The sequence below is a fragment of the Salminus brasiliensis genome, chromosome 7, assembly GCF_030463535.1.
Source record: "Salminus brasiliensis chromosome 7, fSalBra1.hap2, whole genome shotgun sequence".
Taxonomy (NCBI): domain Eukaryota; kingdom Metazoa; phylum Chordata; class Actinopteri; order Characiformes; family Bryconidae; genus Salminus; species Salminus brasiliensis.
In genome coordinates, this window is record NC_132884.1 from 43,119,401 (window position 1) to 43,133,936 (window position 14,536).

At 43.6% G+C, this 14,536-nt stretch overlaps 1 protein-coding gene across 1 annotated transcript in view; it reads left to right on the forward strand.

The window, feature by feature from the left end:
- Positions 1 to 742: 742 nt before the first annotated feature.
- rims4 (regulating synaptic membrane exocytosis 4) overlaps positions 743 to 14,536 on the forward strand; it is a 50,351-nt gene continuing 36,557 nt past the window's right edge. Inside the window, exon 1 of the mRNA XM_072684937.1 lies at positions 743 to 1,434. Coding sequence (XP_072541038.1) covers positions 1,338 to 1,434 — 97 coding nt within the window. The 5' untranslated portion in view covers positions 743 to 1,337. The remainder of the gene's footprint in view (positions 1,435 to 14,536) is intronic.

Genomic DNA, 14,536 nt, shown 5'->3' on the forward strand with positions numbered 1-14,536 from the left:
GTAATTAACTCTATATAACATTAGAATAAACCCAAATAAACATAAAGTCAGTGGTCAGTGAGAGTGTCTACCTGTAATTAACTCTATATAACATTAGAATAAACCCTAATAAACATAAAGTCTAGCGCTTTCTTCAGTGGGCGGGGTTTTACATAAATGTTGGGGGTGTAAATACACTGAGTCCAGACTGTGATGTAACAGTTTTGGGGTTTTGAAACTGGCCTGTTTTCCAGCTCTGGTCTTTATTTCTGCTGGATGTTCTTCTGAAGGAGGAACAGCAGTGTCGGAGGTTCAGGCTTTCTCACCTCCATCTACTGACCTCCCACTGTTCATCCACAGCCTAGCATCCTCAGGAAACCTTCAAACCTCTGCCTGTTGCTCCTCAGACACTCGGCTCTCGGCGTGATGTCAACTGTTGCAGAGGCAGAAGCTGAGAAGACAGTGGCGGAGGGCGCGAGCTGGCGGCTCTGCTCGGCCCCTGTGAGAGGAGAAGGTGATGGAGAGGTGGAGAGACGTGGTGTAGAGAGTGAGTGTGAGAGAGAGAGAGAGAGAGAGAGAGAGAGAGAGAGAGAGAGAGAGAGTCAGTATTGGCATCAACGAAGAGATGGAGAAACGTATTCTCTTAGACAGCTCCAGGACAGCCACGCCCCCACTCACTCCCATCTGAGTTGCGATTGGCCAGCTCTCTGAATCCCAGCAACAGCGGCGCGCGCCTCCTCCCCTTTTTCCTCCTGACTCCACAAAGAGAGCTCGCGCTGAATGAAGTGAATCAGCTGCAGACTGCTGGAGCTTTAGCTCTCTCTCTCTCTCTCTCTCTCTCTCTCTCTCTCTCTCTCTCTCTCTCGCTCTGTCTGTCTGGCGCGCGCTCTCTCTCTCCCAGGCTGCATCGGAGGAATTAAGCATTAAAAGCAACAGATCATGCACGAGCTCTGACTCCTCCAGGCGCGCGCCTCAGCTCCGGAGATGATGCTCAGTCTGGTTGCTCCTCTTTCATCTCGAGCTCGTTCCTCCTGACCTGCTTCTCATTTGCACACATCTAAAAGCTCAACCAGCGTCCCCTGGACGTTGCCTGGACGTTGCCTGGACGTCGCCTGGACGTCGCCTGGACGTCGCCTCGCCTCTCCAAGAGGAGCAGAGCAACTTCAGGAAAGGAAAGCTGCCTGTTAAAGGGATTCTCTCTCCTCCCCCCAACTCCTCCTTAATTTTCCTCCCTGGTGGGCTGGCGAGGGGGCCGGTGAAAGTCTGCCAAGACGCCTCGTGCCGTGCTCCGCGTGAAGAATGCCCAGGCGCGCCTGCCCAAGCCGCCGGAGACGGCGCCTGCGCCCTCGGGCCTCTACATGGAGCGCTCCCAGAGCCGCATCAGCCTGTCCGCCTCCTTCGAGGCGCTCGCCATCTACTTCCCCTGCATGAACTCCTTCGATGAGGACGACGCTGGTGAGTGTGTGTGTGTGTGAGTGTGTGTGTGTGTGTGTGGGGTGGTGGGGTGTGTAAGTGCGTGGGAAGAAGAAGGGGGGAGGGGGTAAAGCCACATCAGGGGGGTCATCAATTCTGGTGCGCTCTGGCAGGTGTGTTAGAGCAGGAACTGTGGGCCCCCTAGGGCTGGAAGTGATGACCCCTGCTGGGTACCACTCTCAGTGCTGACCCAGAGCCCGGAACACCAGTTTAGAGCCGAGCGATACTGATACAGATCAATATGATGATATTTTCCCATAATTCAATGCAGTTTGGGCAGTTAAGTGATATATCTTGTTGAGTGTAAATAAGACACGTCATTTGAAGGGTGCCAAAACATTTGCACATGGCTCAGAGTGGGGCTTTGGTGGTGGGTTTGGTGGACTTGGTGTGAAACGCTGGGTTCTAGATAAGCTCCCCCAGTCAGAGCTGTGGTTCTAGTCTAGAACCTCTAATAATAAAAGCTCCTCACAGAAAGTTCTTCACCTAATGGTGATGAAGACGCTGCCTGATGCCTGAGACACTGTTCTACCAGAGTTCAGAGAAGAGTTCGGCTCTAGAACCTGCTTTTAGAACCAGATCATTAAAATGGTGGAGGGATACATGCTGCAGGGTGTAGTGCGGCTACAGAAAGTAGTCCCTAAAGAGAACTGCATTAGTTCAGATTCTCTATTCACTGTTTTATTATCATCACCATCATCATCATCATTCCACGTGTAGCTTCACTGATGGGCTTGGATTGTAGTAGTAGATGAGTTGGTGTTGTAGTCATGGCAACACCTGTTCCCATCACCACCACTGTAAAGAAATCCATCTTCACACCGAACCCCCCCTCTGATTGGCTAAAATGCAGTACTACAGTACACTGTTATGGATGCTGTATCGATTGCCCAGCCCAACCAATCATGCCTTTTGCAGTCTTGCTCATTTGGATGTCCCAGTCCAGAGGAAAGGCAGCCCAAACATAGTCAATGCTCTAGAACCACAGATATTCTCATGTTCCACTGGGCAACAATGCCCTTACATAGTTCTGTCACCTCTTGAGAACGCTCCTCACTGCTGAGGGCTGGGAATAATGTCCGTTAATGATGCCTAGAGGACACCAGAGAGCTCTAGCTCTGCTAGAGCACAGCAGTAAAAACAAAGGATTGGAACTGGATCAAGGTTCAAATCCTTTATCCAGTATCTAGTGTAAATGTTATGGTTATTTTAGGCTATATGAGGCTACAGCAGTCTCAGACTGTACCGTTTCACCACTGGTGCAGCTGTAGTGGGTGGAGGGGTATGATTTGAGCGGTTGTGGGATGGTTTATAATCAGGATGTTCTTCGTTATTGAGATATTTTGGTGCAGAATCTGGTGTAGATTCCACTGACAGATGATGGAAAATGTCATAATGCCATCACCCTGAGACATGATGTCATTATTCCTTATAATACTAGCACATTTTTATGATTGACTTGATACCGTACTGATTTTACATGTAAATAACTCTCTGTAGGTCATTACCTATCTGAGCTGGTCGCCACCAACTGGCCAGACCAAATCTGCACCCCTGTGATCTGCTAAGACTGCTGTGCGCTATGTGAGAATGCCTAAGTTGGAGGGGTTCATATAAAAATACACTGTGTCAAATGTTTGTGGACACCCCTTCTGAAGAATGCTTTCAGCTACTTTAAGACGCACCCATTGCTGACACAGATGTGCAAATATATACACACACACAGCTTGCCAGGCGTGGGCTAGAGGGGTATAAAGCCCCCCAGCATTGTAGCTGTGGAGCAGTGGAAGAACTGTGTTCTCTGGAGGGCTGGAGGGCCTGGCATTATTAGGCAGCATGGCGGCAATAGGGTCATGATGTTGATCTGCTCCAGAGGGTCCTATTCTATTGGCAGTACTTCTCTACATGGACTAGACAAGCTGTGTGTGTGTGTCTGTGTGTATTTGCACATCTGTGTCTGCGATGGCTGTGATTCGTTCGAAGGGGTGTCCACAAACATTTGGACATGTAGCGTGTAGCGCTATAGGAGGAATCTGATGGCCTGTTTTCACGTCTGCAGAGAGATGGCGAATGCAGTGAGACAAGGTTTACAGCACAGATCCAGACCTGAGTTTCATAATCAAGCTGATAAATTCGTTAATTATGATGATCAGAGAGTTAACGATGGAATGCTAATGTACCAGCTATTCTTACACACACACACACACACACACACACACACATACACTGATCTCAGGTTAATGTTCTGTTTAACACTCTTTATTAGACGACACAAGACTGTTTGACTCGTTTAACTCATGCTCTCACCACACACACACACACACACACACACACACACACATACACACACACACACACACACACACACATGCAGTTGATTGCTGAGTGTTTTCCATTTAGCATCTTTTTACTGAAACAGATGGAAGACACAAATTAGATCGCTGTGCTCTAACTGCATATCTCTCGCTCTCTTCCTCTCTCTCTCTCTCTTACCCACACTCTCACACACACACACACACACACACAGACTCACACACTCACACTGTCCTCTTGGCCTCCTTTCTCCTTTCTCTTATGCGGAGGAGTAGCACCGAAAAAAAGAAAGAGACGACACGTCTAGCCAGTGATCACCTCTACACTCACTCACACACACCAGACACACACATACACACACACACACGACACACACTGCACACTGATTATCTGTCTCACTGCCTCCAATTCTCTCTCACACACTCGGTGTGTGTGTGTGTGTGTGTGCATGTGTGCGATCTGTCACATGACCACACAACATCCATCTTCCTTATTAACTGATTCAGACCATATTTGCATAAATCCACCCACTGAATGCAAATTCCCTTAATTAACATGCTAATGAGACAATATGAGCACGGTCCCGTCTGACAGCTCCTCGCTAAAGAAGTGAGATACAACCGCATCGTCAGTGTCACGCAGAAACCTCGTACCTCCAGAACAGCAGCTTCACAGGAGGAGGACAACACCTCCATAACTTTCAGTGGAGGTCAATGAAAAAAACCTTTATTTTAGGGACAAAAATTAAAGACTTATTAAGGGTTTATTAAGAGTTTATTACGCCTGAATGAGACATTTCTTAATTATTCATTCACTCTTCATTCAACTGTATTAATTATTATTAGAGACATCTCTCTGGTTAATTAGTTGTTATCAGTTAATACTGAAATAATATCCGATCTGATCTGATCTCTCTCTGTGTGTGTATAAATAATCCAGCCAAACCAGGTTAGATCAGACAAGCTGCTGATCAGATTCTATAATCAGACTTTCTGGACTGTCTGATTTAGTTTAGTCGAGACTTTTATTAAAATGATGTTTTATAGTGTTTAATATCTGATAATCCAGTCTGATCTCCTCCCTGACCAATCAGCTCCCAGCTCCTTTACAACACTGCAGTCTAATCACTTCCTGTGTGTGTGTGAGAGTGTGTGTAGTGATACACACTCTGGACTGGTATCTGTGGTTGTTGGTCTACTGGTGTGTAATAACTGGTTTATAGTGGGTGAATGTGTGTGTGTGTGATTGGGGTTTCTATATTGGGTGTATGTGTGTGTTAGCATTAGCGTTAGTCTCCTCTCGGTTCTGAGCGGGTTCTTCAGAGCTGGTTTATAAACAGTGAAAGGCGAGTGAGCGGTTCTCCGGTTCTCCCTCTGGTAAAACAGAGCGTTTCAGTGATGGTTTTATAAAGGGTCAGAAATTATGGTCTGTTTTCAGGTTCCACTGTAAAATAGCTCCACACTGCAGAACCTCAACTCCTCTATTTACCTTCTGAGAACGTCCACACTGCTGCTGCTGCTGCTGCTGCACTGATAATGTTGGTTAATGGATTAAGGACACCAGATGGCGCTCTGACTCGGAACTGGATTGGGATTAAAATAGCCGATACCCGATCCATTCAAATATGCCTAGATCGACCCCGATTTCAATCCACTGGTTTAGATTGGGACATTCTTAATTATGCCTTAATTAATTTGCTAGTACATAATGCAATCACTAATAATTATTTGCAATAATCCAATAAACACTCTGGTACCACTCTGTTATTACCTAAAATAACATTATTAGTGTGTGGCAGCACTTTGATTCATGTGGGTCCTAAGTAGGGCTGGGCGATATGGTAAAAATGCTATATCACGATATTTAAAGATTTTTGCGATACACAATATTCATCATGATACATGTAATCAGTAGTGACAGATTCTTATAAACTACTATTCAGACCCTCTCCTGTACTGAATACAGTGATTTATACTCAACACCTGCTGCTCTTCATCTAATTAACCCTTCAGTCTAATTACACTGTTAGTAATGAAACCTGCAGCGGATCAGTGTTTATTAACAGTCTCCTCCATCTGATTAGAAAAGCTTACTGTTATCACCATAACTAAATTGATCACAATACGATAAAGTATCGTCATATTGCCCAGCTCTAGTTCCAAGTTTTATTCAGGTTTATTGCCTTATTAGGGGTGGGAATCTCTCGGCACCTCAGGATTCGGGTCAGTTCTGATTCAGTGCTAATAAGAGTTTATTAATCACTAATACATTCATAAGGTTCTACTTATTATTAATTAGATACTAAAAAAGAATCCGTTTTATTATAAATTCAGTCTCTCTTATTGTCAGAATGAGTTCTGGACAGGAGATCAGTGGATGTTAAAAAGGGTTGCAGTAACATTTGCCCAGACCTCTGATTATACACTAATAAAGATCCACAATGGAGAATTTCAACAAAGAACTAAGACCTTAATAAACCCCTCGTTTAAGTTCTTTAAAATAAAGTGTTGCCAGTATTTATGTTATAGAAATCACTTGGAGCGTTTCTATTGGTCCATTTATCTTTAAATGCTGATATAATATAATGCTATAGGATATATATTTAAAATATAAAAAACTGCCAGAGTTACATAATGTCAAAAAGTAAAAAATCCCACAGAGACACAAGGGTTTTGCTGAAGAGTGAAAATGTGTATTATCATAATAAAGACCTGTACATCACAGAAGGCCTCCTCTTCTCCTCTTTGATGTTCTGGCTCAGTTTAGTCAGTCCCGTCCCCTCACTGTCTATCACTGTACTAAACCTAGATCTTTAACCAGGCTGAGCTCAACTAGTCTGTTACTGTTACTGTAGATCACTCCTCTCACTCTGGAGCTGCTGCTTTACTGTAGATCACTCCTCTCACTCTGGAGCTGCTGCTTTACTGTAGATCACTCCTCTCACTCTGGAGCTGCTTAACTGTAGATCACTCCTCTCACTCTGGAGCTGCTGCTTTACTGTAGATCACTCCTCTCACTCTGGAGCTGCTTTACTGTAGATCACTCCTCTCACTCTGGAGCTGCTGCTTTACTGTAGATCACTCCTCTCACTCTGGAGCTGCTGCTTTACTGTAGATCACTCCTCTCACTCTGGAGCTGCTGCTTTACTGTAGATCACTCCTCTCACTCTGGAGCTGCTGATTTACTGTAGATCACTCCTCTCACTCTAGAGCTGCTGTTTTACTGTAGATCACTCCTCTCACTCTGAAGCTGCTGCTTTACTGTAGATCACTCCTCTCACTCTAGAGCTGCTGCTTTTCTGTAGATCACTCCTCTCACTCTGAAGCTGCTGATTTACTGTAGATCACTCCTCTCACTCTGGAGCAGCTGCTTTACTGTAGATCACTCCTCTCACTCTGGAGCTGCTGCTTTAGTCAGTGAACCTGATAGAATGGACAGTCAGTGTAGAAACAAGGAGGTGGTATTAATGTTATGGCTGAAGAGTGTGATTGATGCTGGTTGAAGCTCAGTACTAAGCTCTAAGTTCTGAACCAGTTTGAACTGCAACTTTTGTTCTTCTTGTGTTGTTTTTTACTGCTTTTACGTGATTATTTACTGTGTTTTGGAACTTCATGAATAAAGACCTGCAGCTTCCTCCTGTGAACTAAACACAGAGTTGTGTTATAAATGAACTTGCCAGCGCATCACAGTTTCTGTAATAACATCTATTACTCAACACTGAGCGCCCCGACGTTTCTGATCACAAATATAGAAACAAAATGATCTGGTAAAAAATGAACTCACACACTGTACTAATGATTTTCATGAAGGATCCATTAATCTGAGGAAACTGGGGGTTACTAATGATCTGTCCGTTCCAGGAAAACAGGACTCCAGCACTTTTACCGTAGTTTACGGTTCTGGTATCTACGGCAGGGTTCGGTTTGGACCACGGCTGAGTATTTTATGGAGATTTTGATTAGAATCTCAGCAGATTTGTGATTATATTAGTCGGGACTACTCAGCGTGGAAAAGTATTATGTAATACTGACTCCAGCACATGCAGTATTTGTTATTCTCCTCATTGCCTAATCACATCATTTTTTAATTCATTAATTACATCAGCTTTCCCTCGCGGTCATTACGCAACAGTAACCTACATGCATTACATTATATAATCTTTTACAGACCCAAACACATATCTACTGTACAATTGTTTGTGGACACCCCTTCTAATGAATACATCTAGCTACTTTAAGCTGCACCCATTGCTGACACAGATGTGCAAATGCACACACACAGCTTGTCTAGTACCTGTAGAGAAGAAGTACTGCCAATAGAATAGGACTCTCTGGAGCAGATAGTAAACATCATGAACCTATTGGCACCATGCTGCCTAATGCCAGGCGTGGGCTAGTAGAGGGGTATAAAGCCCCCCAGCACTGAGGAGCTATGGAGCAGTGGAAGAACTGTGTTCTCTGGAATGATGGTGGAGGAGCTCCATCCAGTACTTTTGAATGAGGTGGGGAGTTGGGGATGTGAGGTGGGGTGGTGATCATCATCATCCAACATCCTGACAAGAATGTTAGTGAGGTGTCTTCATTTTTTCCCCTCAAACACAAACAGACGCACAAACCAGCTGTGAAACATCAGCATATGACATCTAAACGTCTGAGACATTCCTTTTATAAACACACAGTTCTGTGCAGAACTAATGATTCTGTCTACTTTTAAAATCCTGAATCCAAATAAACATAAAGTCAGTGGTCAGCGAGAGTGTCTACCTGTAATTAACTCTATATAACATTAGAATAAACCCAAATAAAGATAAAGTCAGTGGTCAGTGAGAGTGTCTACCTGTAATTAACTCTATATAACATTAGAATAAACCCAAATAAACATAAAGTCAGTGGTCAGTGAGAGCGTCTACCTGTAATTAACTCTATATAACATTAGAATAAACCTAATAAACAGAAAGTCAGTGGTCAGTGGGTCAGACTGTGCTGTTGGTCAGTAAAGTTACTGAGATGCTGGTTAGTAGATCACAGGTTTGGGGGCTGATCTTCTCTGTGAACTCCAGACACTGTATGGACGTGTTCAGCTCCACCAGCAGCTCCTCTGATTCACTGTAATGAAGGACTGAGAAGATAAACTGGGTGTTGGATGGGAACTGGGAATACTGGATCTGCTCCAGGAGAAACGGTTGCGCTAACACACTTACTCACATTCTAGAGGACTGCTTGTTTCAGCTCTACAGATCATGTTGTTCTGTACATTGTGTACCGGTCTCCCAGTTCTGTGATCTTCTGTCTTTCCCATCCTTACATCTAACAGCTCCTCAGTCTGGTCCTACATTGCTGTAGTTCATTTCTGAGTCCCTCAGAGGCCCGGTGTCTTACTGTCCGGTTCAGTCTGGTGTGAAATGTCCTTTTTATAGAGAGTCGAAAAAGCTTTGTTATATAGGTCAACTTTCACAGTCATGGACAACCAGCCTCTAAATCACCACCCAAACACACACAGAGACACACAGCTGGGCGCCCATATGTCCTTCTGTAGCCCCGGCTTGCTGAGGACCTGCACGTTATCAATCATCCTGACCTCGCTTTCTTTCCTGCCCTTGTTTCGTGGCGCTCTTACACAACGAGTGTAAGTGCCACCGCGCAGGCAGCCAGTCGCAGCGAGGGGATGCGCGTTGGTTTCGGAGGTATTTTGAGCCTCAGCATCAATGCAGAACCTGTCAGCGTAGGAGGGTTAATAAGCTTCAGCACTTCAGAGCGTTCTGTTGCGTTCAGCCAGAGATCTGCTCCTCTGCTGGGAGGAGGTGGGGGATGGAGGCTTGTAGTAAAGGAGAGGGTTCTGAGCATCCGCTCCATCAAACAGCAACACGGCAAAGTCGAGGACAGGACCGAGTGGATCATCATCATCCTCATCAATCTTTAATTAACATCTGGTTTACATTGAGGAGGACCCTCATTTACAGTGTAGCCATAAAGTACGCTACATGTCCAAATGTTTGTGGACACCCCTTCTAATGAATGAATTCAGCTACTTTAAGTTGCTAAAACACATTGCTGACACAGATGTGCAAATGCACACACACAGCTTGTCTAATCCCTGTAGAGAAGAAGTACAGTCTTAATGTTTAAAACAGTCTGGCCAGAGGAGGATGGGTCCCCCTTGTGAGCCTTGGTTCCTCCCAAGGTTTCTTCCTCCAGCTCTGAGGGAGTTTTTCCTTGCCACTGTCGCCGTTGGCTTGCTCACGGGGGTCTTTGACGCTTCATGTTATTCCTTCTTTCTTCTCTGTCTCTGTTCTTTATTAAGTACTAATTATGTAAAGCTGCTTTGTGACGACAACAGTTGTAAAAAGCGCTATACAAATAAATTTGACTTGACTTGACTTGACTACTGCCACTAAATGCAATCAAATCTTCACAGCAATTCTGTTTCAAAATCCATTAGAAAGTCTTCTTCTCTGGGCAGTAGAGAAAGTTACTCCAACAGAAGCAGGAGAAACTCTTATTAATATCCTTAATTTCAGAAGACACAATGAATGAGATGGTGTCCCAACACTTTTGTCTGTATTTTGTAAATGTAAAAATAAAAACAGCAAACAAATTTTAGACAATTTTAAACAAATTATGAAGATTATTTGGGGGGGTGCAGGTTAAACAGTTCAGGGTACAGTTTTTGGTGTGCTGAGAGGGTGAGGGAATCGAAAAGACACATTTACATATCCTAAAAAGAGGACGTGTCCAGGAGACATGTATTAAATTAGCTGTAGAGTTGATGTTTTCCTCGTTTCTGGCCTAAATGTCACAGTAAACATTATTCAGGCCTTAAATATCTGTAATTAACTCTATATAACATTAGAATAAACCCAAATAAACATAAAGTCCGTGGTCAGTGAGAGTGTCTACCTGTAATTAACCTCATAAACCCAAATAAACATAAAGTCCGTGGTCAGTGAGAGTGTCTACCTGTAATTAACCTCATAAACCCAAATAAACATAAAGTCAGTGGTCAGTGAGAGTGTCTACCTGTAATTAACTCTATATAACATTAGAATAAACCCAAATAAACATAATGTCAGTGGTCAGCGAGAGTGTCTACCTGTAATTAACTCTATATAACATTAGAATAAACCCTAATAAACATAAAGTCAGTGGTCAGCAAGAGTGTCTACTTGTAATTAACTCTATATAACATTAGAATAAACCCAAATACACATAAAGTCAGTGGTCAGCGAGAGTGTCTACCTGTAATTAACTCTATATAACATTAGAATAAACCCAAATACACATAAAGTCAGTGGTCAGCGAGAGTGTCTACCTGTAATTAACTCTATATAACATTAGAATAAACCCAAATACACATAAAGTCAGTGGTCAGTGAGAGTGTCTACCTGTAAATAACTCTATATAACATTAGAATAAACCCTAATAAACATAAAGTCAGTGGTCACTGAGAATGTCTACCTGTAATTAACTCTATATAACATTAGAATAAACCCAAATACACATAAAGTCAGTGGTCAGTGAGAGTGTCTACCTGTAATTAACTCTATATAACATTAGAATAAACCCAAATAAACATAAAGTCAGTGGTCAGTGAGAGTGTCTACCTGTAATTAACTCTATATAACATTAGAATAAACCCAAATCAACATAAAGTCAGTGGTCAGTGAGAGTGTCTACCTGTAATTAACCTCATAAACCCAAATAAAGATAAAGTCAGCGGTCAGTGAGAGTGTCTACCTGTAATTAACTCTATATAACATTAGAATAAACCTAATAAATATAAAGTCAGTGGTCAGTGGGTCAGACTGTGCTGTTGGTCAGTAAAGTTACTGAGATGCTGGTTAGTAGATCACAGGTTTGGGGGCTGATCTTCTCTGTGAACTCCAGACACTGTATGGTCATCCTAAATTAGCTGTTGGGTTGATGTTTATCTCGTTTCTGGCCTGAAGTCTAGCCCCGATAGTTGCATTTCCATAATCCCGCTCTGTATCCACCCACAGAAATGCTAAATGTCACAGTAAACATTATTCAGGCCTTAAATACCAAACAGATAAGAAAATGACTCAGATGTGACGGCCTGCGATGAGCGTTAGCTTTCCGAACTGAGCAACCAGACGTTTCTCCACGTGCAGAAGTTTAACGTGAATCTCGGTTCAGTTTCACTGTCTGAAGCCCAGAGCAGCTCAGGATGGAGGCTCAGCGAGCAGCAGGCTGAGGACGCGTGCCGTGTTCCCTTCACACCTGCCTGTGTGAGGTGCTGCTTACGAGCTTGTAAAGCAGGGTGGTCTCGGATCGATGGCAGGCGAAGTGGTGTTCGATTCCCAGTCATCTCTCACAGGTGAGAAAGCAATCTGTTTTCTTTCGTCCCCCCAGAAGGCCGGTGAGCGGGGGGGTGGACTGGCAGAGAGATAAATCTAGCACATGCTGTACTGGAGAAACACATCCTGTCCAATCTCAGCTTAACGTCTTTATTTCATACTGGAGAACAATTTAACACCATACACACACACACACACACACACACACAATACCACAGAACACACACTGTAGTATTCGGTGAACAGGGCTGCAGCAAACAGCTATTTTAATAGTAAAACAATATATTATGAAATATTATTGGAATTAATAATTGATTATTCAGATTATGAATTGCTTTAATTACCAAATGTAACAATCTGCTTTTAAATTGAGTTAGAGGTTGGTTTGTACCTTTGCTAAGTAACAGTGAAGACAATTCAAATGAATACCGTCTTCAACAATTCACTGTTTTAATGAACTTTCCTGCTGATATAAAATATAATTAAACTTTAATATTTCATTAAAACCTAGGATGTGCAAATATGCAAAAAAAAAATAATAATAATAATAATAAAAAAGAAAATATATATATATATATGACATAAACTATTTTTTTGGAGACAGTAATTTTAGCCCTTCAGTTTGAAAGTATTTCATGTTACTGTTATGTTTGTATTAGTGACTTTTATTTTGACACCATCTATTCGTTTATTTACATCAGTGACTTTTATTTTGACAGGGTCTGTAGCAGTTGTGTGGAGTGAGTGCCTCTCTCTGTTCCGTATCGCAGTTTGAATCCCGGGTCATTCTGCCTGCCATCGGCAGCCAGAGCCAGAGAGAGCACAATTAGCCTTGCTCTCTCTTTATGGGTGGTTAGGTGGCTTTAGTGAGACACTGGCTGGTGTGGAGCAGCACTGCCAATAGAATAGGACTCCCTGGAGGAGATAATCCTAATCCCATTAGCACCAAGCTGCCTAATGCCAGGCGTGGGCTAGAGGGGTATAAAGACCCTTGATTTAAGAGAAACAATGAATGAGCAGCTGTCCCAATACTTTAGTCCATATTGTGTAACTACAGCATTCAGGAGCCTGAATGAAAAAAAGTTCCATAGTTCATTATATATAGTGCTTTACTGGAACCAGTAAACTGAACTGGCAAACGACCAGTCACCTTTTAGTGGTGATAAACTGGTGGGTCTACGCTGGTCTCTTTGCTCTGTTCTGGTTGTTATCTGTGTGTGTGTGTGTGTGTATATAAGTGTGTGTGTGTGTGTGTGTGTGTAGTACAGAAGCAGTAGTGAGCCGTAGTGCGTGCCAGCTCTGATGCCATTTGGTGCGCACCACTTTGAGCTGGCATCAGATGATAGAGCCCATGATGGCAGACAGGAGGTGCAGGCAGATGGTTAAGCTCGACGTCATACGCTGAGAGAGGTCCAGATCGGCCGTCTGTGGAGTGTTTGGAGTGAATTTGGAGCCTGAAAATGTTTCTGTTCATTCAGTTTATTAATAAGTAGAACAGTTCAGCTCCTGAAGGAAGCGCAGGATGCTTCCATGGTCCTCCAGGTGGTTGCTAGGGTGTTGTTATGTGGGGTGGAGCTGTTTTTGCTTTAGTGGAGGGGGCATGTGGTTGCTATAGTGGACTCTAGTGCAGTTGCGAAGGCATTTTTGGTGGTTGTTAAGGTGCTCTATGTGGTTGCTAGGGTGGTTGCTATGGTTTATTTGCTAAAGTGCTTGCTAAAGGAAGCCCAGGTGACTACTAGGGTTGATTATTATTATTATTTTTTTATTACATTTTATCCAATTTTTAACCCATTTTCTTCCCAATTTGGACCGCCAATTACCCAACCCGATGCCCCCGACACCAGTGAGGGCGGACCAACACACGCCCCCTCCAATGAGTGCGCAGTCACGCCTCTCATTCAAACTGCTGCCGATGCAGCATCACCAGGACCTCTATCGGCGTGCCTGGAGGGAAGAACTGCGAACCCGGCTTCGATGCATCAGTGACCAGTGACCAGTGGCCAGCACCGCAGCTAAGCAATGTGGAGGGGAGAGCGCCACCTACCACCATGGAGAGAGCAAGGCCAATTGTGCTCTCTTGAGGCCTTGGGAGCCGATGGCTAGCAGCCAGCGACCATAGTGACGGCGCCTTAGTCCGCTGGACCACTCGGGCTCCCTCTATTTTGCTTTTATGGTGGTTCTAATATGTTCCTAGATAGTTGCTAAAGGTATTTCGGGTGGTTGCTAAGGTGTTCCAGGTGGTTGTGATGGCATTTGCTATAGTTTTTCATGTGGTTGCTATAGTGTTTAGAAGTGGTTCTTAGGGTATTTTATGTGGTCGCTAAGGTGTTCTAGATTCAGCTTTTATTCACTACTAATTATACACTCTGAATCACGCAGTTGGTCGCTGTTCTATAATAACACCAGATTTCCTAGAACCTTCAAACCTTCAAAAAGGTTCTTCACACTCATATAGCT